Source organism: Notolepis coatsorum (genome assembly GCF_963971535.1).
Source record: "Notolepis coatsorum genome assembly, chromosome: 7".
NCBI lineage: Eukaryota > Metazoa > Chordata > Actinopteri > Aulopiformes > Paralepididae > Notolepis > Notolepis coatsorum.
The window spans coordinates 5,472,636-5,499,781 of NC_140171.1; the positions used below are offsets into that span (position 1 = coordinate 5,472,636).

The 27,146-nt window shown below is 43.5% G+C and overlaps 2 protein-coding genes across 2 annotated transcripts in view; one reads left to right on the forward strand and one right to left on the reverse strand.

Annotated features, from left to right (window-relative positions):
* The window catches only part of LOC311232594 (tripartite motif-containing protein 14-like), a gene marked incomplete at both ends in the record, with an annotated part of 407,443 nt that overhangs the window by 179,430 nt on the left and 200,867 nt on the right, over window positions 1-27,146 (forward strand). The window lies entirely within an intron of this gene.
* Window positions 1-27,146, reverse strand: part of kif16ba (kinesin family member 16Ba) — an 89,345-nt gene that overhangs the window by 21,316 nt on the left and 40,883 nt on the right. The window contains exons 18-23 of the mRNA XM_084318128.1: window positions 24,623-24,676; window positions 15,828-17,153; window positions 15,230-15,388; window positions 12,903-13,008; window positions 1,877-1,927; window positions 253-303 (exon numbers count right to left, since the gene is read on the reverse strand). Of these exons, the coding sequence (XP_084174254.1) occupies window positions 253-303; window positions 1,877-1,927; window positions 12,903-13,008; window positions 15,230-15,388; window positions 15,828-17,153; window positions 24,623-24,676 (1,747 nt within the window). The remainder of the gene's footprint in view (window positions 1-252; window positions 304-1,876; window positions 1,928-12,902; window positions 13,009-15,229; window positions 15,389-15,827; window positions 17,154-24,622; window positions 24,677-27,146) is intronic.

Genomic DNA, 27,146 nt, shown 5'->3' on the forward strand with positions numbered 1-27,146 from the left:
TCATCAAATGTGAAGATTAAAAAAAAAAAAAACTATCACACCACAAGCAAATTCAGTACATCCTTGTGATTTGTGAATTAAATGAGCAATCGACCTCAAGATTTCCGTGCACACCATTTCGTGAGTTTGAAAAAGATGTGCGAGTATTGATGAACTTAGTTAGTAAAACTGTAATGGAGGCATGACAACCCCCCACCCTTTCCCTTTCCACCCCTGTAAAGAAAACTGAAAACATGCGTCTAGTAGTCTTACCTCATACTTCAGTTTCCTGGGATTAACAGGGTTTTGCTGCTTCTCATCGTCCTGAATGCAATAAAACTTAACATCAGCGACAACATTTGCAAGTTAAATTCTGTAAATGTGTGGCATTTGCACATCAAAAATAGAAACTAAGAATTGATTTCATACATCATAGCCACATGATAAAACCAACACAAGCCATGTGTAGAAAAAGCAAACCAGCCAAACAAACATTTGTATCATTATTAGTATTATTTCTTAATGAATTATTCTTGTTTTCATCCTTTTGACAAATTTCCAAACATATGATGCCTCCTGGTGAGGCTATATATATATATATACACACAGTGTTGGGCAGTAGCTAGCTACAAGTAGCGACGCTACATAGCTTAACTACATTTCTCAGTAGCGTGATGGTAGCGTTGCTACTTTTGAACCAAGTAGCATTCTCTGTAGTGCAGCTATTTTTAGAACCAAGTAGTGACGTAGCGTGAGCAAAACGCTACACGCTACTGTCCAGAGAAACAGACTAAATAAAGATTTGTGAGAAAAAAAAACTCCGGAGAAAACCCACTATGATTGGTTGGTTGGTTTAGATATGAGTATGACGACTCACGATTGGGTAAGGTTAGGCCAAAACATTACAAGTAGGCCAATCAGAGGCAGGATAGGGCGGGACATGCCGCTCCAGCTCTGCAAATCAGGAAGTGAAAATCAAAACACAGACCACTGAATGAATGACACAGATTACATGAACCAGTCCGCGCGAAATGGCAGAGGGATTCGATGTTTCCAGGGCTGATGGCATTGATGAAGATGATGTCAATAACAACAATGCCTCTCCATGGCCCTATCTGGAAAAATGTATGAGTTTGACTGAAAATAAAACCTAAAACATATGTGTTTATTGTGTCAGCCAAAAACGAAGCTGCTCTCAACTTCCCACAAGTCCAGCACTAACTTGAGAACAAAAAGCCAGACCGAGGGCTTGTTTCAGTTTTATAATAAACAATCAAACTGAACCTTTTTTTTCCCTGCCTATTTGTTTGGTGGAAACTTGATCATGAAGTAAAAAAAATTAAAATAAAATAAAGTTGTGCCGATGTAGTTAGCTATTTTTGCCATGTTTTTGTAGTGTAGCTTGCTACATTTCTCTGGGGATAGCTTCCATTGCAGTTGAGCTATATTTAAATCGAGAGTAACTTGTAGTGTAGCTTACTACATTTTCCAAGTAGCTTGCCCATCACTGTGTATATATATATATATATATATATATATATATCATGAATTTTTATATTGTCAGTAAAGAATTTCAATTCAATCAATCAATCACTTATAGGATGAATCTGTAATGGCCTCAAACAGTGACCTATAGGCAAAAGAGCCAGAATTGGTATTGAACTTTGTTAAAAAGACGTTTATTTTTTTACAAATCCAACCAACACATCAGACCAAAACAAAGAAATATAAACAAAGCACAATACCAAAAGGGGCTCTTTTGTCTAGAAGTCGCCGTTTGAGGGCATTACAGAGTCTACATTTAACCTTCATAGGCGTTACTGTGAAAAGCGTGCAGATTACAGTGCATTCTGAAGCTACCATTGAAGAAATTGAAGAGGTAAAGAGCCGGGCTTACCTCGTCTGTTAATTTAACCGAGCTAGAGTCGCTAACCTCCTCCTCCTCCTCCTGTAGGATTAAAGACCATCAGTTCTCGATGTGGACAACAGGGACGGGCACGGGTCATGTTCTCCCAGATCCAGGACAACAGGGACGGGCACAAGTCATGTTCTCCCAGATCCAGTACTCGCATGAGTTATTAGAGTACTCCTCGAGTCATTGTTTCGAGAAATATAGTTTCAGAACGCATCTTAAAACCTCTTACCTTACCGGATCTTTATGAAATTTGGACATGTACTACATAAGACCTCAGGCTATGGATCTCAGGATTTTTTTTTAAGCCATACGAATTCCTGGGGAAATACTACTTCTGGACTACTAACTACTACAGAAAAACTTGAGTAACAACAAGTTTTTCTACAACTCAAGTTCAGACCTATGTTACTCTATTTCATTACCACTAAAGGTAAGTTTTCCTTATTGCATCAGAAACTTCAGAATGTCATCTTTCAAAAGAGACCAGGCTCTCATGCATGTTGTATAAGTATAAAGTATAGTATTTTTGGTTTGCAAAAAAGTATGCAGTCCTCAAAAACTAAAACTAAAATGGCCAATTTTGGGGTCGCCTGTTAAGAGGTTAAAAGGCAGCAGCAATAACAATGCACAGCAATATACCCGATGCTCAATGTGTATCGTCAGACTTATCAGTCAGGTTATTTTTATTTATTTATTTAACATTTATTTATCCAGGCAAGCAATTAAGAACAAATTCTTATATACAAAAGCAGCCTGTCAATAATAATAACATTACCTCCACTCTGTCTGCAGCACTCATGAAACGGCATATTTCTTCTGTATCAATAGTCTATGAACACTACGCAAAGTGAGCGACATGTTGTTGGCACAATTTGTAAATGCACAAACAACAGACTTTTTGTGGTAACGTTAAGCGCACAGAGAGCGCTTTCTATGTTCTGTTGGCACAAACAAGCATTTTTGGTGGACGTATTTGGTGGTAACAAAAAAAATATATATATTAAAAGTTTAAAAAAAAAATTAGCACCCTCAAAAACCAACTAGAGTTCAGTTGAAACGGCGAGTACTCGAGTAATCCATTACTCACACTAGGGCTGAGCCCAAACGTTCGAACCTTTGTTCGTTATGTTGGCATTCGAATTCTAAAAACAGTTGAAATTTAAATTTTTTATTAACTCAATGCCTGCCAACAACGAGTTTACTCGTTATAGCCCGCCAATCGAATAACGCCAACAACGAGTATACTCGTTATTGGATCGTTATTTCTTTTATTCGCTATTTCCATTCATAATTCATCCTGGTATGCTGTGGTACTGTGTGGCAATGTGTCTGAGGTCGCAACGGTCCGATACCGCCGCCTGGTGGTATGCAGCCGATGTTGCACTCCCTTTGTGTCTGTGTATGGGGGTGTGCGTCATTGAAAGTCATCCGGGCGGAGTTATCTTGGAACGTGGATCAAGATCTTCACTCGATCGCATTGAATAGTCAATCCGACGCCGGATTCATTATGCTGTGGGGGGTTATGGCGTGGGCCAAATGGACATACGATCTAGCAGATGGCAATCAAATAATTAGAATATTCTTTTTGGATTATCATTGGCCACAGGTAAGAGCAATTTAACGTCAATTTCAGTTTGGTTGTCCATTGTTGTCATAGCCTTCGCCCTGATCAATGTATGCTGTTGTACTAACTAATGCCGTTATTGACAATCAATTAATCATAAATGACCCCCCCCCCCCTTTCATGCATGCATGATGGAACATAATATACCGATCATATGCATTTGAATTTTTTATTGAAGCGTGTATAGGGACCAAATGCCAATGGATTAAGTAGAATATGCATCGCGGCCTATTACTAGCCTTCCAGGAATTACCCCAGACCACTCTAAAAACATACTTATATTCACCACGGTATAAAACGAGAATGTATGGATGGAAAAAATATTCCTTTTTCACATCTTGAACGATAGATACTCGATGTCAAATGGGCCATAGTATTGCATATATAGCTATAATATTTAAATAGTTATAGCCCTGCAAACAAGGTGAGCGACTCCATTGGTTTAATGCGTGGCAGCACATAGTCATATCCTGTTCCCAGCGTGGCAGAGAAAGAGTTAAGAAAAAATGAAATACAAAATTATCTTTTATTTTTTATGTGTCTATTCATTCCGTTTAAACCAATGGGGTTTTTCTTCACAGTTGCAGATAAAGATTAGGCTACACTAATTATAGTATTAAAAGAAACTGATGAGTTATATTCATTAACACATAGGGTGCCATGCATTGTGCCCATCATTATGCCCTCTCTGCCACCGCTGTAAGCCTATGGAGATGTTTACCTTCTTTTTTTTTTTTTACTTTATTTTTTAGCGTTTATCGCTTTTCTGGTCAAGCATGACCGACAGTTGTAGGGTGAAACGGGAGAGAGAGCAGGGGGAGACATTCGGCAAATGACGGCGAGTCCGGGAATCGAACTCGGAGTCAACCAGATCCGTGACGCAGCACGGAGTCCCGCGACGCAGCGCGGTAACATGGTGTGCTACTGGAGCACCCATGTTTACCTTCTTTGCAGGGCTATAACTTTTTAAATATTATAGCTATATCTGCATTACTATGGCCCATTCAACATCGGGTATCCATCTTTCCTGATGTAGGAACGTTATATTTTTTCATTCATACATTGTTGTGTTAATACCGTCGAGAATATAAGTATGTTTTTAAGCTTTTCTGCTGTAATTCCAAAAACGCGAGTTATAGGCCCTGAAGCATATGATAGATTATCGATTGGCGTTTCTTTCCTATACACGCTATATTAAAAAATTCAAATGCATATGATCGGTATACATTATGCTTCATCATGCGTGAAGGAAAGGGGGGGGGGATCGTTTATAATTCCTTGATCGTCAGTAACGGCTTTATTTAGTATGGGTTGATATATTGATGGTTTGCAGTGAAATGAATAAACAACCGGGCTGAAAATAACGTTAGTGTCCTCTTACCGTTCACCGATGAGACTGGAGGAAAAAGATCCCAATTATTTGACGTCGATCTGCTAGATCCATTTCCGGTTTGTATGACGCAATAAACGGGCGAAATCATATCGATTATTGCGTTTCAAAAGCGATCCAAATGCACTCGAGTGTGTATATTGATCCATGCCACAATATATCTCTGGCGGAGGAATTTCCTCGATGCACCGATCGATCGCCACTTCCGGTTTGGCGTGAGTGTAACTCGCCCGACCATCCACCAGGCGGTGGTATTGAGGCAATATCAGAACAGGGTGCCGCTGCAGTCCGGAGGGAGGCTGGATGAATTATGAATGCCATGGCGAAAGTAGATTTAATAAAAAAAAAAAAAAACGAATTTAATCAGATTAAACATTTTATTCAAATTGAGGATTTTGTTTGAGGATATTTATTATAAAAAAAAAAAAAAAAAAAAACACCCATCTCTAGTGGCCACTGGCCAGTGGCAGGAGGATGAAAGAACTGCAGGCCACTTGTAGATGTGAGTTAGTGGCAGGAGGATGAAAGAACTGCAGGCCACTTGTAGATGTGAGTTAGTGGCAGGAGGATGAAAGAACTGCAGGCCACTTCTAGATGTGGGTTAGTGGCAGGAGGATGAAAGAACTGCAGGCCACTTGTAGATGTGAGTTAGTGGCAGGAGGATGAAAGAACTGCAGGCCACTTCTAGATGTGGGTTAGTGGCAGAACAAACTTGATAAATTAATCGATAATCTGTGAATTAAGTAGGGGTGGAAAGAACCGTTTCAGTGTGTACCGTACCGTACCGAACGGCTGTGTAGTGTACCGAACGAATACAATGGTATGTTAACCACTAACCCCACCGTGGGCTGTTTTTTTCACAATCTAATATAATTATTATTATTTAAAAAAAAAAATTACAAGTCGATTGATTATTATTCGTTGACAGCCCTACAAGTACAATTGGTTACTGCACACTACATCACCCCTGAGTGGAACATGGAAAGCCGAACCTCGACTTCAAAACCAAGGTACGTAGCGTGGTTTTTGTGTACCGCTACACCCCTAGAATTAAGTGATTGATATATAACTATATATGGCATATATATATATATATATATATATATATATATATATATATATATATATATATATATAAGACGTATATTAAAGGAGGTCAAGGCAACCCTCTGAATATGGCTATTTTTTCCCTGTGAAAATGTAGCTAAAGCAATATTTCTAGGGTTTCTAGTAAGCTAGCATGACATGGTGGGCATATTGATTCCTTGCCATCTTTAGTATCATACGATACCTATACTTGTGCTCTAGCCCTAAGATTCAGCCTGACTGTAAAACAATACCACATTTCAATACGACATATTGCAAACACTTTGGAGCAGTATCAAAAACCCTTTCGAGGCAAGCTAGCATGAAATGGTTGGTATCCAGATTCCTGGCAATCTCAAGTTTCATATCTCAATCTTCAATGGTATTGAAAAATAGAGATTTTTTTAATGTCAGATATGTCAGTCTATCCGTACAAAAACATACCATGTAAATCTCAATGACACTTGAGTGATATGTAGTAAATGTGTGTATGTTGAGTGACATGTAGTAAATGTGTATGTTGAGTGACATGTAGTAAATGTGTATCCGGAGAGTGACATGTAGTAAATGTGTATGTTGAGAGTGACATGTAGTAAATGTGTATGTTGAGTGACATGTAGTAAATGTGTATGTTGAGTGTGACATGTAATAAATGTGTATGTTGAGAGTGACATGTAGTAAATGTGTATGTTGAGTGACATGTAGTAAATGTGTATGTTGAGAGTGACATGTAGTAAATGTGTATGTTGAGTGACATGTAGTAAATGTGTATGTTGAGAGTGACATGTAGTAAATGTGTATGTTGAGAGTAGAGCTGCCGCGATTACCGCATTACCGCGGTATCGCTGTTACATCACGGCCACCGCAGAGTAGGCTGAATACCGCGTCACCGCTGTTTTTTATAATAATAATAATAAATTATCCTCCTCTCGTTGGGCTTGCGGCTCTGCAGATATACCCTACTCCTCTCTCGAGGTTCCAAGCGACCCTATTGGGTACCAGAAAAGTCACGTGAACCATTGCAGACCACTGATTGGTCAGAAGAGAGTCGCGTCACACGTTGTAGCGTCATGCAGTGTGTTACCACCAATCGGCAAGCGAGTATTAGGTTTTTACTTCCTGAATGTCAGATCATCACAACACGGCTAATAACGTTAGCTTTAACTCTCCGCCGGAGTGGACTACGATCGCTCCTAAGGAGTACTAAACGAGACATAATGATTTTACTGTCTGCAACGAATGTTATAATAAAAGCCCTTCGTTCTATACACTTGTCTGATTGAAAACTTTATTAACAGACCGCAGAATGGGACAACTCGGCACGCTCTGAGCAAAGAAAGGAACTGAGATATGAATAGAGTATTGCTTGCCTTGCTATTGTCCGGTAAATACGCTGATGTTATTGAACGTATAACTATATAATGTTAATGCCACAAAACGAATGCCTTTATTATAAAGTAGTAACTTTATAGTAATAATAATAAGAAAGGGTCGGGGGGGTTAGGGGTAACCACCCCTGCCCGCGACACTGAGTGAACGGCGCACGACCAGAGGGTAAACTTCGAATCCGTGTTTCACTTTCAATAACTAATGCGTGCTTGCCGAATCCCAAACAATATTCATGCTGCAAAGTCATCCTCTAAAAATAGACATTTAGACTAGAGGCAGGCTATATGCTATAAAGAGTAGACTACTACTAAAAAAAAATGCATTCAAACTTTTTTTTTTTATTTTTTTTGTGCATGCGGTAATAACCGCGGCGGTAGGAAATATTTTGCAAATTTGTGCGGTAAGGAAATAATCAATACCGCGGCAGCTCTAGTTGAGAGTGACATGTAGTAAATGTGTATGTTGAGAGTGACATGTAGTAAATGTGTATGTTGAGAGTGACATGTAGTAAATGTGTATGTTGAGTAGGCCTGCCACGATAACAAATTTTGCTGGGCGATTAATTGCCCCCGAAAATATCGCGATAAGCGATATTATTGCGACCGGTTAGAGAATTTTTTTTTTTGAAATTTATTTCCCAAAACTTTTATTTTGAAGCCCACCGCTCCGTCTTTTCCGGTGTTTTAGACTTTTATTTTGAAGCCCACCGACCGGACCGGAAGTATTGTTGTTATTATCCTTGCTTGCTGATGCTGCTGGTGGACTGGGGCCAGCTAACGTTAGCTTGCTGATGCTACTACTACTTCGACATGCTGCTAATGGGCTGGGGCCAGCTAACGTTAGCTTGCTGATGCTGCTGGTAGATCGACATGCTGCTAGTGGACTGGGGCCAGCTAACGTTAGCTTGCTGATGCTGCTGGTAGATCGACATGCTGCTAGTGGACTGGGGCCAGCTAACGTTAGCTTGCTGATGCTACTAGTAGATCGACATGAGCTAATGATAAAACAAATGTTGAGATTGTTGGTGAACAACTAACTTTAAGTTAGTTTTAACGTTAGCTACTAACGTTAAAACGCTAACGTTACACTACAAATAACGCTACTTGGTTAAAAGGAGCAACACTATTGAGAAATGTAGTTAAGCTATGTGGTGTTGCCCCACGGAGCTCCTGTGCTGTGCTCTCTGCTCTGTAGTAAAGCCAGCGGCCCGCCTCCCAACACGGACAGTGACTGACAATGGGCACTGGTTCCGCCTCATTAAAACAAACGCGCAAATAGCAATTAATCGCGCCCGTCAAAATCATTGCATTAATTTTAATTATCGCGGCAATTAATCGATTTATTGCTTATCGCGGCAGGCCTAATGTTGAGTGACATGTAGTAAATGTGTATGTTGAGAGTGACATGTAGTAAATGTGTATGTTGAGTGACATGTAGTAAATGTGTATGTTGAGAGTGACATGTAGTAAATGTGTATGTTGAGAGTGACATGTAGTAAATGTGTATGTTGAGTGACATGTAGTAAATGTGTATGTTGAGAGTGACATGTAGTAAATGTGTATGTTGAGAGTGACATGTAGTAAATGTGTATGTTGAGAGTGACATGTAGTAAATGTGTATGTTGAGAGTGACATGTAGTAAATGTGTATGTTGAGAGTGACATGTAGTAAATGTGTATGTTGAGTGACATGTAGTAAATGTGTATGTTGAGAGTGACATGTAATAAATGTGTATGTTGAGTGACATGTAGTAAATGTGTATGTTGAGAGTGACATGTAGTAAATGTGTATGTTGAGTGACATGTAGTAAATGTGTATGTTGAGAGTGACATGTAATAAATGTGTATGTTGAGAGTGACATGTAATAAATGTGTATGTTGAGAGTGACATGTATTAAATGTGTATGTGGAGAGTGATATGTAGTAAATGTGTAAAAAACTACAAAAACATAACTTACTAAGTAACATTTAAAATATGTCTTTGTGGTATGGGCGGCTGATTGGCGCAGTGGGCAAGGCGCTCGCCACTAACGCAGGAGACGCTGGGTTCGAGCCCAGCTCTCGGCGTTGCTACCGGCTGGCCAGTCGTTCATACTAACACAATGGACCCATCTCAAACCCTGCCCTCTTTTCTTGATCCTCCAATCACAACTGTCGCTTACCTCGGACAAACAAGCGACAGTTGTGATTGGAGGATCAAGAAAAGAGGGCAGGGTTTGAGATAGGTCTATTGGCAAGTGTTAGAGGGTGGGAAAGCCGGTGGGTGGGGATTGGACGTTGTGGACAGCGACTCCTACAGGTCGGTTTGGTGACGCCGGTGCGGCGGAAACAGGAAGTAGCGGGGGCAGCGTGAGCCTCCCCCACGTTACTCCTCGCCACTGAGAGTTCGAGCTGCTGCGTGAAAAGATGCGACAGGCTGCCTCCTCGTGTACCGGAGGGGACACGTGATGCAAGGCTTCGGTCCTCACTACAACCGACCAGTGGGAGGCATAGTCTAGCAACGTTCAAGACAGGGGGGAAGAATTGGATAATACGAAATTAGGATGGGAGAAAAAAATAGAAAATGGGGAGAAAAAGTAGATACAAAAAAAAAATCTTTGTGGATCCATGCAAACATTTGCGGCGATACAATTATTTGATTCTTTTCAGTATAGTATATAGTATAGTACAGGGGTGGCCAACCAGTCAGAGACTAAGAGCCACAAAAATTACTGTGGTACCACAAAGAGCCACACCATAATACCAGCGTTTCTCAACCTTTTTTTTCAGTCACGGCACCCTTCATGTGTTTATAGGTGAGCCGGTTTTGGCCGGTTTGTGGGCAAAAATGGGTGGATTTTGTAACTATTTTTTTTAAACTTTATTTCGATTTTAGGGTTAGGGTTATGTTATTTAATTATTTGGGGGAGCCAGCCCCCTAAACTCCTGAAATGCATAGAAATCTATGAAATAAATAAAACAATCTGACATTTATATTAAAAAGAGCTAGCCCCCCAAACCCCTAAAATACATAGAAATCTATGCATTTTGGAACAGTTACTATATATATAGTCAAGAAAGCCTTTAGTCATACTTTAAAGTGCTTTACTTGCATTGAACATTGCATTGAACATTGAGGAGACATCATTAGAAAGCACAATGTATGTTTCCATAGTTACGCAGATTACACACAATTGTACATCTCCGCTGAACCAAATTATCACACAGCTATAAACTCCATTTCCGCCTGTCTCTTAGCAATAAACAAATGGATGACGAACAACTTCCTAAAATTAAATGAGGGCAAAACTGAAATCCTACTAGTCGGTCCTATAACAAAAAGAGAAATGTTACAGAGCAATATGGGGCAACTTACTCCTTGGATCAAACCCAAAGTTACAAGTAAATAACCTACACTGGCTTCCGGTAACATTTAGAATTGATTTCAAGGTCCTCCTCCTTATATACAAAGTATAAACATTGCGATCATCTACTATTGAAGGTTCCAAGCCACAGTAAAGAAAATCGGGGATGCAGCCTTTGCTAACTATGCACCAAAGTTATGGAACACACTACCTATGGACATTAGGGAAGCTAGATCTCTTAATATTTTCAGAAATAAGCTAAAAACGTACCTCTTCACCATAGCCTTCTAATACACCCCGCTGTTGATTGTACTGTAGCACTATTTTACTCTGGCCATTCTATTGCATAATTTTACTATCTATTCTACTATTCTATTATTGCACTGTATTATTGGTGTGCAAACCAGTCAACTTACAAAAAAGAGCCTGTTGGAGGATTTCAACAAGATAAATGCGACAACATTGCAAAATATTTCACTATAATATTTCAAAGTGAAGTAAAAAATATTATAATAATTATTTGATCATGTTAAATGATCATTTGATCATGTTAAAAAAGGGGAAATAAAAAACATTTGTAAAAAAAAAAAAAATCTTTATTTTTTTTAATCAGTGGGGCACAGATGATCATCAGTAGGGCACGTGCCCTACTGATAGTGGTCTAAATACGCCGATGGCCACCTCTGGCCTCTGAAGTTGCTAATGTCTTTTTTATTTGGGCTTCACAGGGTTAAAAGAACCCTGTGAGACCCACGGTTGCAAAATTACAAAATCACTTTTAGCCATTTAAAAAAATAATGTTTATTTAAAAAATGTTAAAGGGGAACTATTTGACTATTTCTTTCACTATTTGGGCACTTTTACACAATTCTTGTGAGTCTATGGAACACCTAGGTTTTTTTCAAATGGTGAGGTAAGTACCACGTCCTTCCTTCCTCTAGATTTAACGTACGGTTTGTATTTCGAATCAAGTACTCAAAAACCGCATTTTTCTATCTCAAGATCTTAAGCCGTTTTGACTCAGGCTGGGCTCCAACCACTGTGTGGCCTGGTGCCAACTGCCACATCAACTGCCACATTATTATGCAGCTGAGAAATCTCTGACATCACAGATATGCAAATTTTCAGATGACTCAGTTCAGTGAGGGTGAATATTGTGAGAGGAGAATTGGAAGAATGCGCCAATATGAGAATTAGAGACATAGATCATATTAATATAAGTCCACATAGCTAGGAAACAATGCTAAACGCTGAAAAGGCCATTTATAAGATAGTTCCCATTTAAGCACATGTATAGTCAATTGGTCCTGTTGTTCAGCCTCACAATGCTATTTGATAGTAAATGTGTTTATATGTCCCACCCTCTGGCCTCTGAAGTTGCTAATGTCTTTTTAATTTGGGCCTCACAGGGTTAACCTCTTAAGCCCGAGATATACAGTAAAAGTGTATATTTTCAGCATTACGTTTGTTTACCAATTATTTTAACTGTTATTAGTGAAATATAAGATTATAGAAATCTCAGGGCATTGAGTCGGAAACCGGCGCATATTGACAGGAGGAAGTGGCACATCCAAAAGTGAGTGTAGTCTTTTGAAGGAAGAGACGCAGGGCTTTCAAATTTTGAAAAACGACCCTACCCCCCTACCCAGCTCACACCAGCCCCTGTCAATCATCTGACTTCTGGATTAACTTTTTTATTTCTCTTATTTTTTGGGATTATCTCCCACAAACCTGAACGTTATTGCCATAAAACAGAATGCAGTTAGTTTCTCTACCTTTCTGTGAACGTCTTGCAAAAAACGGTGTTGCAATATGATGAAAAATGGTGGAGAAATTCCCTAGATTCAGATACCAAGAACATGCAAATGGACCATTTAAAAAAGAAATTAAATGTTTATTCTACGTCCTTGTGGAATGAGTGACATAAAAAAAAAATTGACGGGCAAAGAGCCGCATGCGGCTCGCGAGCCGCGGGTTGGCCACCCCTGGTATAGTATATAGAAATACCCATTGCAGCAGCATTGAGGAGAATTTTGTGAAGGAAATTGGAGGAAATTCTGAATAAAAGTCCCACCCTGACAACTTTGTAATGAAAAACAGAAACAGAAGACGTCAAAAAAGTTGTTGGCCTTAATGCACAGCCCTGTCGTGTCCTTGTACCATTGATCCTGCCTTACCTTCAGGGATTCAGAGGACAGGGAGAGCTCCATGTTACTTCCTCCGTTCCGGAGATTCAGCTTCCTCAGACGGCGCTGGACCTCCTCTTCGATGTAGGCATTTATCCTGCCGCAGGAGAAAGAATTTAAAATGTTAAAAAAAACAAGACACTGGAGATAAAATGACATGATACATTCACATTTAGTCATTTAGCTGACTCTTTTATCCAAAGCGACTTACAAGTTCTGTACGACAAGTCATCAGGAAGGGCACAACTCTATCAGCTGAGTAACAATGTTCATCAAAGTGTTGCGTGCTACAGTGTAGGTTAGTTTATTAGGACAAGTGCATGACAGTAAGGTTAGTTACTTAGGGTTAGATTTTTTATTTATTTATTATTATATATATTTCTTTTAAATAACACAACCGAGGTAGTGAGATGGAGTTTTGTGGGTTTATTTGTTTAATTTTCTCTTCACTTTCTGTGATATGTTTAAATTGAAATATAAAATAAATAGATCTAGATATTTTACTAAAAAGTACTTCTCTTTTGTCCTCGTACACAGGACAGTAAAACTAAAATGTTTACCTCATTCTCAATTTCGCCTACAGTAGCTCACACACACCAAACAAAGCTCCTGGGGAGGTTTGAACCTGTGGACTGTAGAGCTGTTTCCCCGAAGCCTGTTTTTGGGCTTAGAACTTCGTCAGGGTTTTTCGAATGGACGTTCGAACCTTCGCTTTTAATAAAAAAATAAAAATACAAAAATATATATTTAAATTTTTTATTTTTTTTTTGAAATATCCTCAAACTAAATCCTCAATTTGAATAAAGTGATTAATCTGAGTATTTCTTTTCTATATTTTCTCCCATCCCAATTTCGTATCATCCAATTCAACCCTCCCCTGTCTCGAACGCTGTTTCTTGCCTCCCACAAGCCGGCTGCAATGTGGACTAAGTCATACATAGCACAAGTCCCCTCCGGTACTTGAGGTAACAGCAGTCGCATCTTTTCACCTGCGCAGCTCGATCTCTCAGTGGCGAGGAGTAACGCGTGGGAGGCTCACGCTGCCCCCGAATCCCCGATACTTCCTGATTCTACTGCGCAGGCGCACCAACCGACCTGTAGGAGTCGCTGTCCACAACGCCCGATCCCCACCAATCAGTTTCCCTCCCCGTAATACGGCCAATGTGTATTAGTATGAACGACCAGCTAAACTGAAAGCAATGTGGAGCGCTGGGCTCGAACAGGCAAGCCCAGCATCTCCGTCATTCGTGGCGAGCGCCTTGCCCACTATGCCACGTAGCCGCCCATTTAATCTGAGTTTTTTTTTTTAAACTTTATTTTTTAGCGTTTATCGCTTTTCTGGTCAAGCATGACCGACAGAAACAGGTTGAAATGGGATGTAGAGCAGGGGAAGACACTCTGAGAAAATACGGCGGGTCCGGGAATCGAACTCGTGTACCCCAGATCCGTGACGAGCACGGTTTTCCCCCGACGCAGAAATAGCGCCGAGATATGCGGTGAGCTACGGGAGCTCCCCCTGAGTATTTTTTTTTATTAAATCAACTTTCTTTAATGAATATAACTCATAGGCGGCTGAGTGGCACAGTGGGCAAGGCGCTCGCCACTAACGCAGGAGATGCTGGGTTTGAGCCCAGCTCTCTGCGTTGCTACCGGCTGGCCGGTCGTCATACTAACACAATTGGCAAGTGTTAGAGGGTGGGAAAGCCGGGGGTTGGGGATTGGACATTGTGGACAGCGACTCCTACAGGTCGGTTGGTGCGCCCGTAGAGCAGAATCAGGAAGTATCGGGGGCAGCGTGAGCCTCCCACGCGTTACTCCTCGCCACTGAGAGATCGCGCTGTTCAGGTGAAAAGATGCGACGGCTGCCTCCTCGTGTACCGGAGGGGACACGTGATGCAAGGCTTGGTCCTCACTGCAGCCGACCAGTGGGAGGCATAGTCTAGCAACGTTCGAGACAGGGGAGGGGAGAATTGAAGGGAGAATTGGCGAGGCGAAATTGGGATGGGAGAAAAATAGAAAATAAGGAGAAAAAGTGGATAAAAAAAATATATAACTCAGTTTTAATACTATAATATTAGTGTAGCCTAATCTTTATCTGCAACTGTGAAGAAAAAACCCATTGGTTTAAACAGAATGAATAGACATACAAAAAAATATATATACCGGTATATATATTAAAAAGAAATATATATATATAATTTTTTTTATAAAAAATAATTAATTCAAATGTTGGTTTAGAATTCGAACGCCAACGACGTAATGAACGAAGGTCCGAACGTTCAAACGTTTGGGCTCAGCCCGAGTGGGCCGCTGCGTACCGGTCGTCTGAGATGGGCAGCACCGAGGCGAGGCTCTGAATGGGGCTGACCGGGGAGCTGCCGTGACCGGCCTTGTCGTCGCTGCTGCCGGCGTGAGCCCTGGCCTTGCCCTCCGTCTCGCTGATCCTCTGCCGGAGCTTCTGGATCTCCCGCTCCACCCTGGAGCACAGACACAAAGAGCGCGTCACGGTCGGCCGGCCCTCGTCAACTCAGGAAGTCCTAACTTGGTCGTGTGACCAAATCGTTTATACACAAAGTGATTATGTGTAAAACATAAATCATGTTCATTGGCATGCACCATCGGGTAATTATTTACAACATAATCATATTCATTGGTATGTACTATCTGCTAATTACAACATAAACATATTCATTAGTATGTATGTACTATCTGATAATTAAAACATAATCATATTCATTACAACATAAATATTCATTAGCATGCATTTACTATCTGGTAATTACAAGATACACATACGCATTAGTATGCATGTACTATCTGGTAATTAAAACATAAACATATATGTACTATCTGGTAATTACAACCTAAACATACATGTACTATCGGCTAACACACGACACGTATAAGTGCACCGACCTCTCCTGATCAAGTCCAGATCCCGCCCGTGACGCCAGGACGGAGTGGCGTGATCCCGGCTCCTCGCTCTCGGGCTCCGCGGAGACGCTGCGCCTCAGGGCCGAGTGCCTCCTCTCCAGCCGCGCCACCGCCTGCTCCATGGCCTCCCGCTGCCGCTTCTCCCGGGACTCCAGGATCTCCTTCTCCTTCCGCCGCACCTTCTCCTCCTGCCGCGCCACGTTGGCCGTGAACTCGTAGGTCTCCTGGAGCTGCCGGAGCTGCTCGGCGCCGTGGCTGTGCAGGTTCAGCCGCTCCTCCTTCTCCTCCAGCTCCTTCTCCACCTGGTAGAGGGTGTTGTCCAGTCCCGGCGGGCCGCTGCGCCCCAGCAGCTCCGTGGCCCGCTGCCTCTCCTCCGTCACCGCGGGCAGGTGGCCGTCCGCCAGGCTGGCCAGCTGCCGCTCTTTAAACTGGAGCCGCTGCTCGGCCTGTTTGACTAGCTGCTCCTCCTGGCCGACCGCGGTGGCGTCCTGCGCTCCCTTCTCCTGGCACTCCTTCAACCGCCGCTGGCGTTCTTTGTGGCTCTGGACTAGGAGGAGCAGGGAGGCGCGCTCGGCGGCCACCTCCCTCTCCAGGTGCTCCCTCTGCCGCTGGAGTTCGCCCTCCAACAGGCCCAGCTCCTCCACCTGAGCGGCCTTGAAGTCCACGTAGCGCGCCTGGGCGGCCCTCGCCTCCCCGCCGGCCTCCCCGCCGTCCGGGGGGCGCTCCCCGGCCTCCTTGGCGCGGAGCAGCGCCTCGCGGATCTCGGCCAGGGCCCCGCGGTCCTGGTCCAGGCGGCGGGCGTCGTCTCGAGTGAGCAGGGCGGCGGCCGCCTCGTGCCGCTCCCCGAGCTGCTCCTCCAGGCGGCCCACCAGAGCCAGCTGCTCGCGCTCCTGCTCCGCCAGCCGCCGCCGCTCCGTCGCCAGGCGCACCGCCTGCTCCTCGCGCTCCCGCTTCAGGCGCTCCAGCTCGCGGCATATCTCCGTCTGCTCGGCGTGCTCGGCGGCCTCCTGCTGGCGCCGCTTCTCCTCCTCCTCCTGCTCTCGCTCCTGCTTCTGCCGCTGCCGGCGCTGGAGGTCCGTCCCCTGGAGCTCGGCGCGGCGCTCCTCCTCGAAGCGCTCCTTCTCCGCCAGCAGGTCGCCCAGGCGGCTCTCGATGTCCTGGCTGCGCCGCCGCAGGCTCTCCTCCTGCCGCCGGATGCGCTGCTGCACCTCCTCGGACTCCTTCCGCTGGGACTCCACCTCCTGCTGCAGCCGCTGCAGCTCCGCCTTCTCGCTCTGCTGCTTCTCCTCCATCTCCTGGATCAGCCTCCTACAACAACAACAGACAGAACCTTGATCAGCCTCCTACAACAACAACAGAACCTTGATCAGCCTCCTACAACAACAAAACCTTGATCAGCCTCCAACAACAACAACAACAGAACCTTGATCAGCCTCCAACAACAACAACAACAGAACCTTGATCAGCCTCCTACAACAACAACAGAACCTTGATCAGTGTTATGTACCATGAGCTTGATTACTCCTGTGTCACTGTGCATGCAGGTGATGGCTGCTAATTAGCTGATTGCTGCTAATTGGACACCTGCCTGGCGGGCTTAAAGCCACTTCCTCAATCACACATGCAGGGTGACTGTTGCTGGTTATCGTAATTAGAATAGTCTTTTGGTTTAAACACAGACCAGATGTCTGTGTGCACTAATGTTGCTTCCCTTTGAGCCAGGGTCGTAACAGTTGGGGGCTCGTCCGGGATTGAATTTGGAAACAAATACCCCTAGAATTATTTTTTATTTTTTTTTGCATGGTGTGTCGTGGTGCTGTAGTGTGGGTAGTGATCGTTACATGTTGTGTAACGTGGGGGCTTGAGCCGGTCTTCAAACAAGTGAGTATGCCCTTATTTTTTGTGATTTGATTTGACTACTTGCATGCTGTTAAAATATATAGTTTAGTGGACACCACATGTAGGTAGGGTCATTATTTTCTGGTTGTTCGTCAGCTTCCTGTGGACCACTTACTCCTGGGGCAGTCATAGAAGTGATTAGTACCATCTACTTGTCTTGTACCATACCATATACTTGACGGGTGGATGGTCAATATGATCTTTGGCTGGTAGCAGGTGTGGTTGAAGAGGGTTAGGTCTACAGTACTTTAGCTTCAGGGTAGGTAGGTTAGGGTGCCAGAAAATACAGGTAGTGTGTTAGGGCCTGATGTAGTTTTTATTTAGGGTAGACATGTGGTGGGCCTGGCAGTTCTTCGTTTGACTGCAGTTTAGATGTAGAAGCTGTAAGTAGTCATATCAGGTTATAAGGGGCACCTGTTTGACCTTGTTTGTTATTATTTTTATTTTGTTTTGAGTGTAACTCAGTGTTTGGATAGCCTACCTGTTAGCACCTGACCTCCTGCGCGTATGACACATCTGCTTATTTCAGGGTGGTTGCATTTTTTGCAAAATAGAAAGGTGCGCTCAGTAGAGCTCACATCTTCACCACGTCGCATGCCGATCACACAGGCGGACAGGCACAAAAGCTGACTGCTCTCCTTATAGTTATTAGTATTGGCATTAGCATGTTAACACTAACAAGGGGTGCTTCAGTGGTTCTTCGTGGTTCTTTCGTGGTTCTTTAGTGGTTCTTCAGTGGGTCTTCGTGGTTCTTCAGTGGTTCTTCAGGTAACTTGTGTATGCTAGGGTGCTTTTGGCAGTTTTTTTTTGTAACTCTAAAGTGAGTAGTTTGTGGCGCTGGTACAGGGAGGATGGCTTCCATAAAGGATTTTGTTGATCACCCTTCTCATGAGATGTTAGAGAGGTTTTCCAAAGAACAGCTTCTGGAGCTTGCTGTGCACTACAAGGTGGAGCTTACTGCCAGTGAGAAGCGTTTGAAACCAACTGCCTTGAGTGCTTTGCTCGTTAGGGAGCAGGTGCTTGTGGCGAGGGTGGAGGAGCCTCTTTTGTCTGACGTGTCTCCGCTACTATCTGGTGTGGCGGAGGGTGAGTGGAGGCTTAGAGAGTTCGAGTTTAAGGAAAAACAGCTACAGCAAGAGGAGAGGAGAGAGGAGAGACAGCAAGAGGAGAGGATTAAGGAAAAACAGCTACAACAGGAGGAGAGGAGGGAGGGAAGAGAGAGAGAGAGGAGAGGAGGGAAGAGAGAGAGAGAGCACGATCGTGCGCTGAAGGAGCTTGAATATAAGCATGCTGCCTTGCAGGCGGGTTCTCTGCATTCGGAGTCGCGTTCCGGTTTTGATGTCGGCAAAAATATTAGGATGGTGCCTCCTTTTTTTGAGAAGGATGTGGATAGGTATTTTCCCCTTTTTGAACGGGTGGCAACCACATTGAAGTGGCCTCATACGGCCTGGACGCTGCTGCTGCAGTGTGTTCTAGTTTGTAGGGCACAGGAGGCGTATACTGCTCTGTCCTTTGAACAGAGTGCTGACTATGAGCTTGTTAAAGCTTCCATATTGAGGGCTTATGAGTTAGTCCCAGAGGCCTATCGTCAGCGTTTTAGAGGCTATCGCAGGTCGGAGGGACAGTCGTATGTTGAATTTGGAAAAGAGACGGAGAACCTGTTTGACAGGTGGTGCACCTCTCAGAAAGCAGCGTCAAGAGAGCAGCTTAGACAGTTGATTCTCCTAGAGGAATTTAAAAGATGTGTTCCTGATACCGTTTCCACTCATCTGAACGAGCGTAGGGTATTGAAGATAGGCGACGCCGCTGTCTTCGCTGATGAGTTTGTGTTGACACACAAGTCCGTCTTTGTGGAGGAATACCGTGTTGAGTCCAGGGCGTCCTTTTCAGGGGGGCCGTTTCCCAAAACCTGTGTCTGCTGGTCAGTTTACTTCACCTCCTAGGCAGGGTGGTTCTGCTAGTACATTCCCAGAGGGGATTATGTTTCTACTGTAAGGAGTAGAGTTGTTCCGATACCGATACCAGTATCGGAAAAGCCGCCGATACTGGCTAAAATGCTGGTATCGGTATCGGCGAGTACCCTCTAATGCTGCGCTCCGATACCATATGACGTAATTTATCAACAACACTGTGGTCTGTTGAGTAAGCATTATAAAACAAACGTGTGCTTAATCGATTAAAGTGTCAATGCCATTTGTCATTTTAACAGCAGATACTTTCTTAAATGTCATCGTCCCGACAGAGCGGTGTTGACGGGGAGCTCATGGGTTCGCTTGGTGGCTGGTGTTATTAGCATTGAACAGCTAACCGAAAGCTAGCTTTAACATTACCTTGGCTAAAGTTGGGGCTATTCATATAATCCAGCAATAATGGCTGCAGACCTGCAAGCAAAGTACAGCAAGTTGGCAAAGGAGTATTCGTTAAATCACAATGTCACCAGTAACGTTACAGTCTTTTCATATACCGACAGCTCATGCTATGCTAACTTAGCTCACGTTGGTGTCGTCATTGAGACCACCTCGCGTACACAATTAATGACATGTTGCGGACAGCCATATCGGTGACAATGTTTAGCTTTTAGTGCCAAATGATAAGAGTCTGAGGCGGAGTCTCAAAAGAGAATGTTGAATATTTATTGTGCAAAAATCACAACAGATCGACTGCTACTGAAACGGAGCCTTGTAGACAGACTGAGTAGGGTATATCTGCAGAGCCAGTGGGTAGCGAGTGCAGCAACGTATAATGTCCGTGTGGATCATTGGAGTAGGGTATATCTGCAGTGCTGAAGCCCCATACTCATTGATTAATGATACTAATACAAATCTATACAATCACCTGTTGTTGAATAAATACCATTACTTTCTAGTTATTACAAAAAAACAGTATATATAAAACAGTATTTGTTAAAAAAAAATATATATATATATATTTATAAAAAATTTATATAATTTTTTTTTTTTTTTTTTTTTTTACATGTATGCACTGGTATCGGATAAGTATCGGTATCGGCCGATACCCAAAGCTTAGGTATCGGAATCGGATCGGAAAGGAAAAAATGGTATCGGAACATCTCTAGTAAAGAGCCTGGTCATATCGTTGCTGGGTGCCCGGTGCTTGAACAGAAAAATGTCAAAACTGTGGCTCTGGTAGAAACGTTTGAAAGTATCAAACGTGTGGACAAAGAGCTCGAGGGCTCCTCAAGATTTGTGATGGATGGATTTGTTTCCCTGACTGATGCACTAGAGTCCAAGCAGGCTATAACAATTTGGAGAGATACCGGAGCTTTTCAGTCCCTCATTCTGGAGGGGATTTTGCCGTTTTCAGAAAAGTCTTCATTGCATTCCGGTGTCATTGTTCGTGGTTTTGGAGGTGGATTTGTGGATGCACCTTTGCATGAGGTCACACTCAACTCTCCCTTAGGGGCCTTTCTCACTCACTCATTCTGTCCGTACCGGTCCGTACCGTCCTCATTCCGGGTCAGAGTGCGAACTCCCCCCCCCCCCCCCTCTAGTTTGTGTACACACTGCGGTCTTGGTTCGCTTCGGGTTCTGTTTACGGTTTGCCTTTTGAGCGTTTACGCTTGCCGTAGGCGATGATGTCACGTTCGAAAATGTAAACAGGAAGTATCTTAACACTAGACTGGAGACTGGATGCTGATATAAAATGAACAAATTACCAATAAATATGAAGTTATATTTGAACCTCTGTTGTCAAGCCTTGTCAATATAACCCACCCCATTTTATCACGAATGGATGGTGTTGTAGAGTCCGCTTTTGAGCGTTTTGCAGGGTTAACGATAGCGCTAAGCTAACGGCTAACGCTAGTTAGCTTAGCCTTTTACTAGTAACATTGCTGCATCGATTATATTGAATGTCATTGATCTACTGGTCGACCACGGCCGACTGGTTGGGCACCACTGGTCTAATAGAAATAAATGCATTCGAACAAGAAAGTATAGTATACAGCAATGGCTAACACTAAGCTAATGGCTAACGCTAGTTAGCTTAGCCTGTCCAGCAGCTAACATCCCATTGCTCGTGGCAATTATATTACATGTCATTGATCTACTGGTCGACCACGGCCGACTGGTTGGGCACCACTGGTCTAATAGAAATAAATGCATTCAAACAAGAAACTAACGTATAGAAATAGCATGGCAAACAAAAATTGCCAGGCCTAATGCGAGCCAGAAGTGCTGTGCTTTTGTAACGTGGCTTCATGTTTTCATCCACTGAGCTGTGAGGTTCCACACATATTGTCCAGTGTGGTTTTATCTGCCCAAAATTCAAGCAAGCATGACAGTAACGACGTTGTGTGTGTCACGCCCCCCGCTCCCACGGCCCGATTCCGAGACCACCTAATCCAACTGGCCCCGTTCAGCGGGGGGTCAAACGAATCAGCGCTGTTTCGCATCCCAAAAGGGGTGAGTGAGAACACTCCCCCCCGTGCCCCGGGGCGGTGATTCGATCCCAATACCTGAGTGAGAAAGGCCCCTTTGTATCAGGCAATGTTGTTGTGGGGGTATGTTCTCACATCCCAATAAGAGGAGTGTCCTTCATTCTAGGGAATGATTTGGCTGGTGACAAAGTGCTGGCTACTCCAGTTGTAATTCCCATCCCTGTGGTTTCTGAGGTCCCTGATGAGCTGGCACAGAAACATCCAGGAGTGTTCCCTGTGTGTGCTGTGACACGGGCAATATCAAAGGACAAAAGTGACGTTGTTGATACTTAACTTGTGACATTACACTTAGTGACACATTCTTTGTTGAATTGAAAAGTGAACCTGTTGAGAATTTTGGAAAGCACACTGTGGATGTACCTCCGCATAATGATTTTCTTGATTGTGCCTTTGTGTCAGGCCCGGTGGTGGAACCAAAGGTGACATGCGTGCCGGATATGCATGTGGCAGGAGATGATCTGGCAGCGCAGTGTCTCAAGGTCTTCCCAGCCTGTACGGTGGCTGAGGCCACGAACGAATTGGAGGATGAGTATGGGAAGGTTGCTATGAGGGATGCTGTTGATTCATGTGACACCATTCTAGTTGAAGAGGCTACAAGGCCTGGCTTAGGCTGCCAGCCTTCCCACAGTAGCTCTATTGTTCATGATGTTTCACTTGTGGGCAGGGATGGTCCCAGTATGTCAGTTGATGATTCTGACATTGATTCACGTGTCCACACTGACCCTCTGCCACGCACTAGGTGTGCTAGTCAACCTAGTTACCTGTGTCCTGTACAGCAGGAGCCGCCTTCACGACCTGGTCTGATGAGTGGCAACCATTTCGATCAGGACAATGTTATTTTGTGTGACACCATTTTGGATGGTATTCCAGACGCTTTTGTGACTGATGTATTGCCATGTTCCAGGGACGGTGGGGCTGTACCTGAGGTGGTGCATCCTACTCTGGATGTTCACGGTTTGCAGTATCCTGAACTGCCAGTGCCAGGTGGGATGGATATGGGCGCTGTGGTGGTATCAGATATCTATGATTTTTGTTTTTCTGTGTTCTGTCCTGTTGAGCGCAGTGAGCTTAGCTCTCATATTGATTTTGGTTTGCAGTCTCTTTTTGACAGGTCGGTATCGGTGGAGGGGCCTGTTGAAATGGAGCTCATATGTGATAAGGTCTTAGTTTATCGATGGGGTCCTAAGCCTTACGCCTCAGTGGAGGATGAGCCTGCCCCACTCCAGCCATATACCGCAGTGGAGGAACCTTTTGTGAGGTCTCGCTTGCCCGAGAGTCGGGACAGTGTTGTTTTTTGTTTTAAACAGCATTGGCGAATGTTCCACAGTGGGGAGCATTCGACAAGGTTGATGGTCGTGTTCGACAGGGGCCGGCCCGTTATCGCTGTTGTGGTAGTGGCCCTGACAATTAATGGGTCACAATATTTTTTTGTTTACTGGTTTGATGTGTAGTGGTTGCCTCCTGGGCAACCATTTTGGTGGGGGAGATGTTATGTACCATGAGCTTGATTACTCCTGTGTCACTGTGCATGCAGGTGATGGCTGCTAATTAGCTGATTGCTGCTAATTGGACACCTGCCTGGCGGGCTTAAAGCCACTTCCTCAATCACACATGCAGGGTGACTGTTGCTAGAAGAGATTGTGGAAACAGAGTCTCTTCACTTTCCACCATCTTTAGTTTGAGCTAGTTATCGTAATTAGAATAGTCTTTTGGTTTAAACACAGACCAGATGTCTGTGTGCACTAATGTTGCTTCCCTTTGAGCCAGGGTCATAACAATCAGCCTCCTACAACAACAACAACAACAGAACCTTGATCAGCCTCCAACAACAACAACAACAGAACCTTGATCAGCCTCCAACAACAACAACAGAACCTTGATCAGCCTCCAACAACAACAGAACTTTGATCAGCCTCCTACAACAACAGAACTTTGATCAGCCTCCTACAACAACAGAACTTTGATCAGCCTCCTACAACAACAACAGAACCTTGATCAGCCTCCAACAACAACAACAACAGAACTTTGATCAGCCTCCTACAACAACAGAACTTTGATCAGCCTCCTACAACAACAACAGAACCTTGATCAGCCTCCAACAACAACAACAACAGAACTTTGATCAGCCTCCTACAACAACAACAGAACCTTGATCAGCCTCCAACAACAACAACAACAACAACAGAACTTTGATCAGCCTCCTACAACAACAGAACTTTGATCAGCCTCCTACAACAACAGAACCATCAGTCTCCGACTCTCCTAGTCCTCAATGTCCGACACTCCTAGTCCTAGTCCTGCATGTCTCTAGTCCTTCATCTCTCTAGTCATGCATGTCTCTAGTCCTCCACGTCTCTAGTCCTCCACGTATCTAGTCCTCCACGTCTCTAGTCCTCCACGTCTCTAGTCCTCGTCACACCTCTTGTGCTCCAGTTTCTCCAGCTCTTCTCGTTGTTGTCTTTCAAACTCCAACCTGGAGGCAAAAGAGAAAGAAAAGGAGATCCGTCAATCACTAGTTCCCATGGAAACAGACACAAAAAGAAACCGATCAGAACTCAAACCACAGACAAATGAAATCAAAGATGTTTGTGTGCACAGAGTAATGGCTGTCAAGCATGGCTGTCCGATCATTGACCATATTCACACGGCGGACATTTTGCCCTCATGCCATTGCCATGCTCAGGTTGGGATTCCCAGCCCTATTCAAAAATGCTTTGAATAGGGCTGCTCGATTATTGCAAAAATCATAAATCATTATTTGAATTCCCGATTATTAAACATGATTGATTACTCCAAGTTCCTACAAGTTACCAAATACGTTTCAAAATCACCTGTACAATGTAGGTTACAATTGCACTTTACTGTTGCACTCTGGTTGGACACCAGACCTCTTCTCGTTGTACTGTAGTCGTGCTGCGTGACCACGATACACGTGAATCTGTTCTAATGATCGTGTCGAAGCCAAAATCGCAAAAAAATGTAAACATCAAGTCCTGACCCGAGCACGACGTCAGAGCAGAGCGGCCGTGTGAATCCGGTCCGTGTCGAGACGGGGACATGCCGGTGAGGAAGCAGGGCGGGCGGGCGAAATAATATATACCACCACAGATAATACCACAGATAATACCACCACAGATAATACCACCACAGATAATACCACCACAGATAATACCACGGATAATACCACAGATAATATCACCACAGATAATACCACAATTCGAATAATACCACAAATAATATCACCACAGATAATACCACAATTCAAATAATACCACAAATAATACCACAAATACCACTACAATTAAAATAATACCACAAATAATACGACCACAATTCAAATAATACCACAGATAATACCACAAATACCAGATAATACCACCAGAGATAATATCACAAATACCACCAGAGATAATAATAATAATAATAATAACTTTATTTGTATAGCACTTTTCATACAGAGGTTGCAGTTCAAAGTGCTTCACAACAGTAAAAAATACAGGCATAAGCGAGCATAAAAAGATAGACAGGTAGAATCACAGTGTTTCACATTAGGATCTAGCATCCCAATAGATAATACCACAAATACCACAAATAATACCAGACAATACCACAGATAATACCACACAATACCACAGATAATACCACACAATACCACAAATAATACCACAGACGATGACGACTCAATAAGATGGCGACTCAATAATCTGGCGAGACGGGCTGGACGGGCGGCGTCAACAACACGGGTTAAGACAAAGGGTTAAGACGAGCAGTGTGGACACACCAAACAACAGGTCTGCTGCGTCTACCTGAGGAGGACGGGGGCCCGGTCAGTGAAGAGACTGAGGGGGTGAAGGCAGAACACATTCCCGTGGTCAGAACGTGGTGCAGGAACCACAGGATAGTGTGGACAAATCAACCGCTGGATGGTTCAACCCTTTCACAGAAGGTTGGTTAACGATCTGTAGTGTGGTAGTGAAAGGGCCAACCCTTTGTCGTGTGGCAGTGAAAGGGTTAACCTTCCGTATTGTCACAGTGAAAGGGTTAACCGTTTGGTAGTGTGGTTGTGAAAGGGTTAAGAGATCCTCCCTGGCCGATGACCCTTTACGGTTCGATTGAATACAACAAGTGATTCCATGCCGTCAGGTTTGAAGAATGGCTCTCTTCTCCCCACTAGGGGGCATTGTGCCACAAGAAAATTATCTACAGTCGATCAGAGGCTGGGAAATATGTTTTATTATAATTCTTAATAATAATAATAATATGTATACTAATAATAATATATATATTTTTTTTTTATCTTATTCAGCTTGAAGCTGCTGGTGCCTCTGGGAATCTGTGGAAAACCTTTGTTGCAGGTGAATGGGCTTGAACAGTGATGAAAAGCTTGTTCTATTTCTGCTGGGCAGGTAAACTCACTCACCAATTTCTCCAAAGTTGCCTACTGCAGCTTTAAGTATTGGGAAATATGTTTGCCAACTACATTTTAAGTATTGGTGGAAAGTTGCCTATTTTGTTGCCCGTCCGCAGTAGAACAGACTTTAAACGAATCACCATACCTTTAAGCTAATCACCAGACCTTTAAAATAATCGCCATACCTTTTACCTAATCGGCAGACCTTTAAAATAATCGCCATACCTTTTACCTAATCGGCAGACCTTTAAAATAATCGCCATACCTTTTACCTAATCGCCATACCTTTAAAATAATCACCATACCTTTAAACGAATCACCACAAGCCCCACGTCTGATAGAAAGGCTCTGAAGAGAGTTCCTCGCCTGCAGGCTTCGATCTCTCCTAACTTATAACCTTATTAACTAGGGATGTTCGATATTGGCTTTTTTACCGATACCGATATTGTCTAACTCTTAATTTCCGATACCGATATCAACCGATACCGATATATGCAGGGTTTCCCCCCCCAAAAAACGGAATAATTTCAGG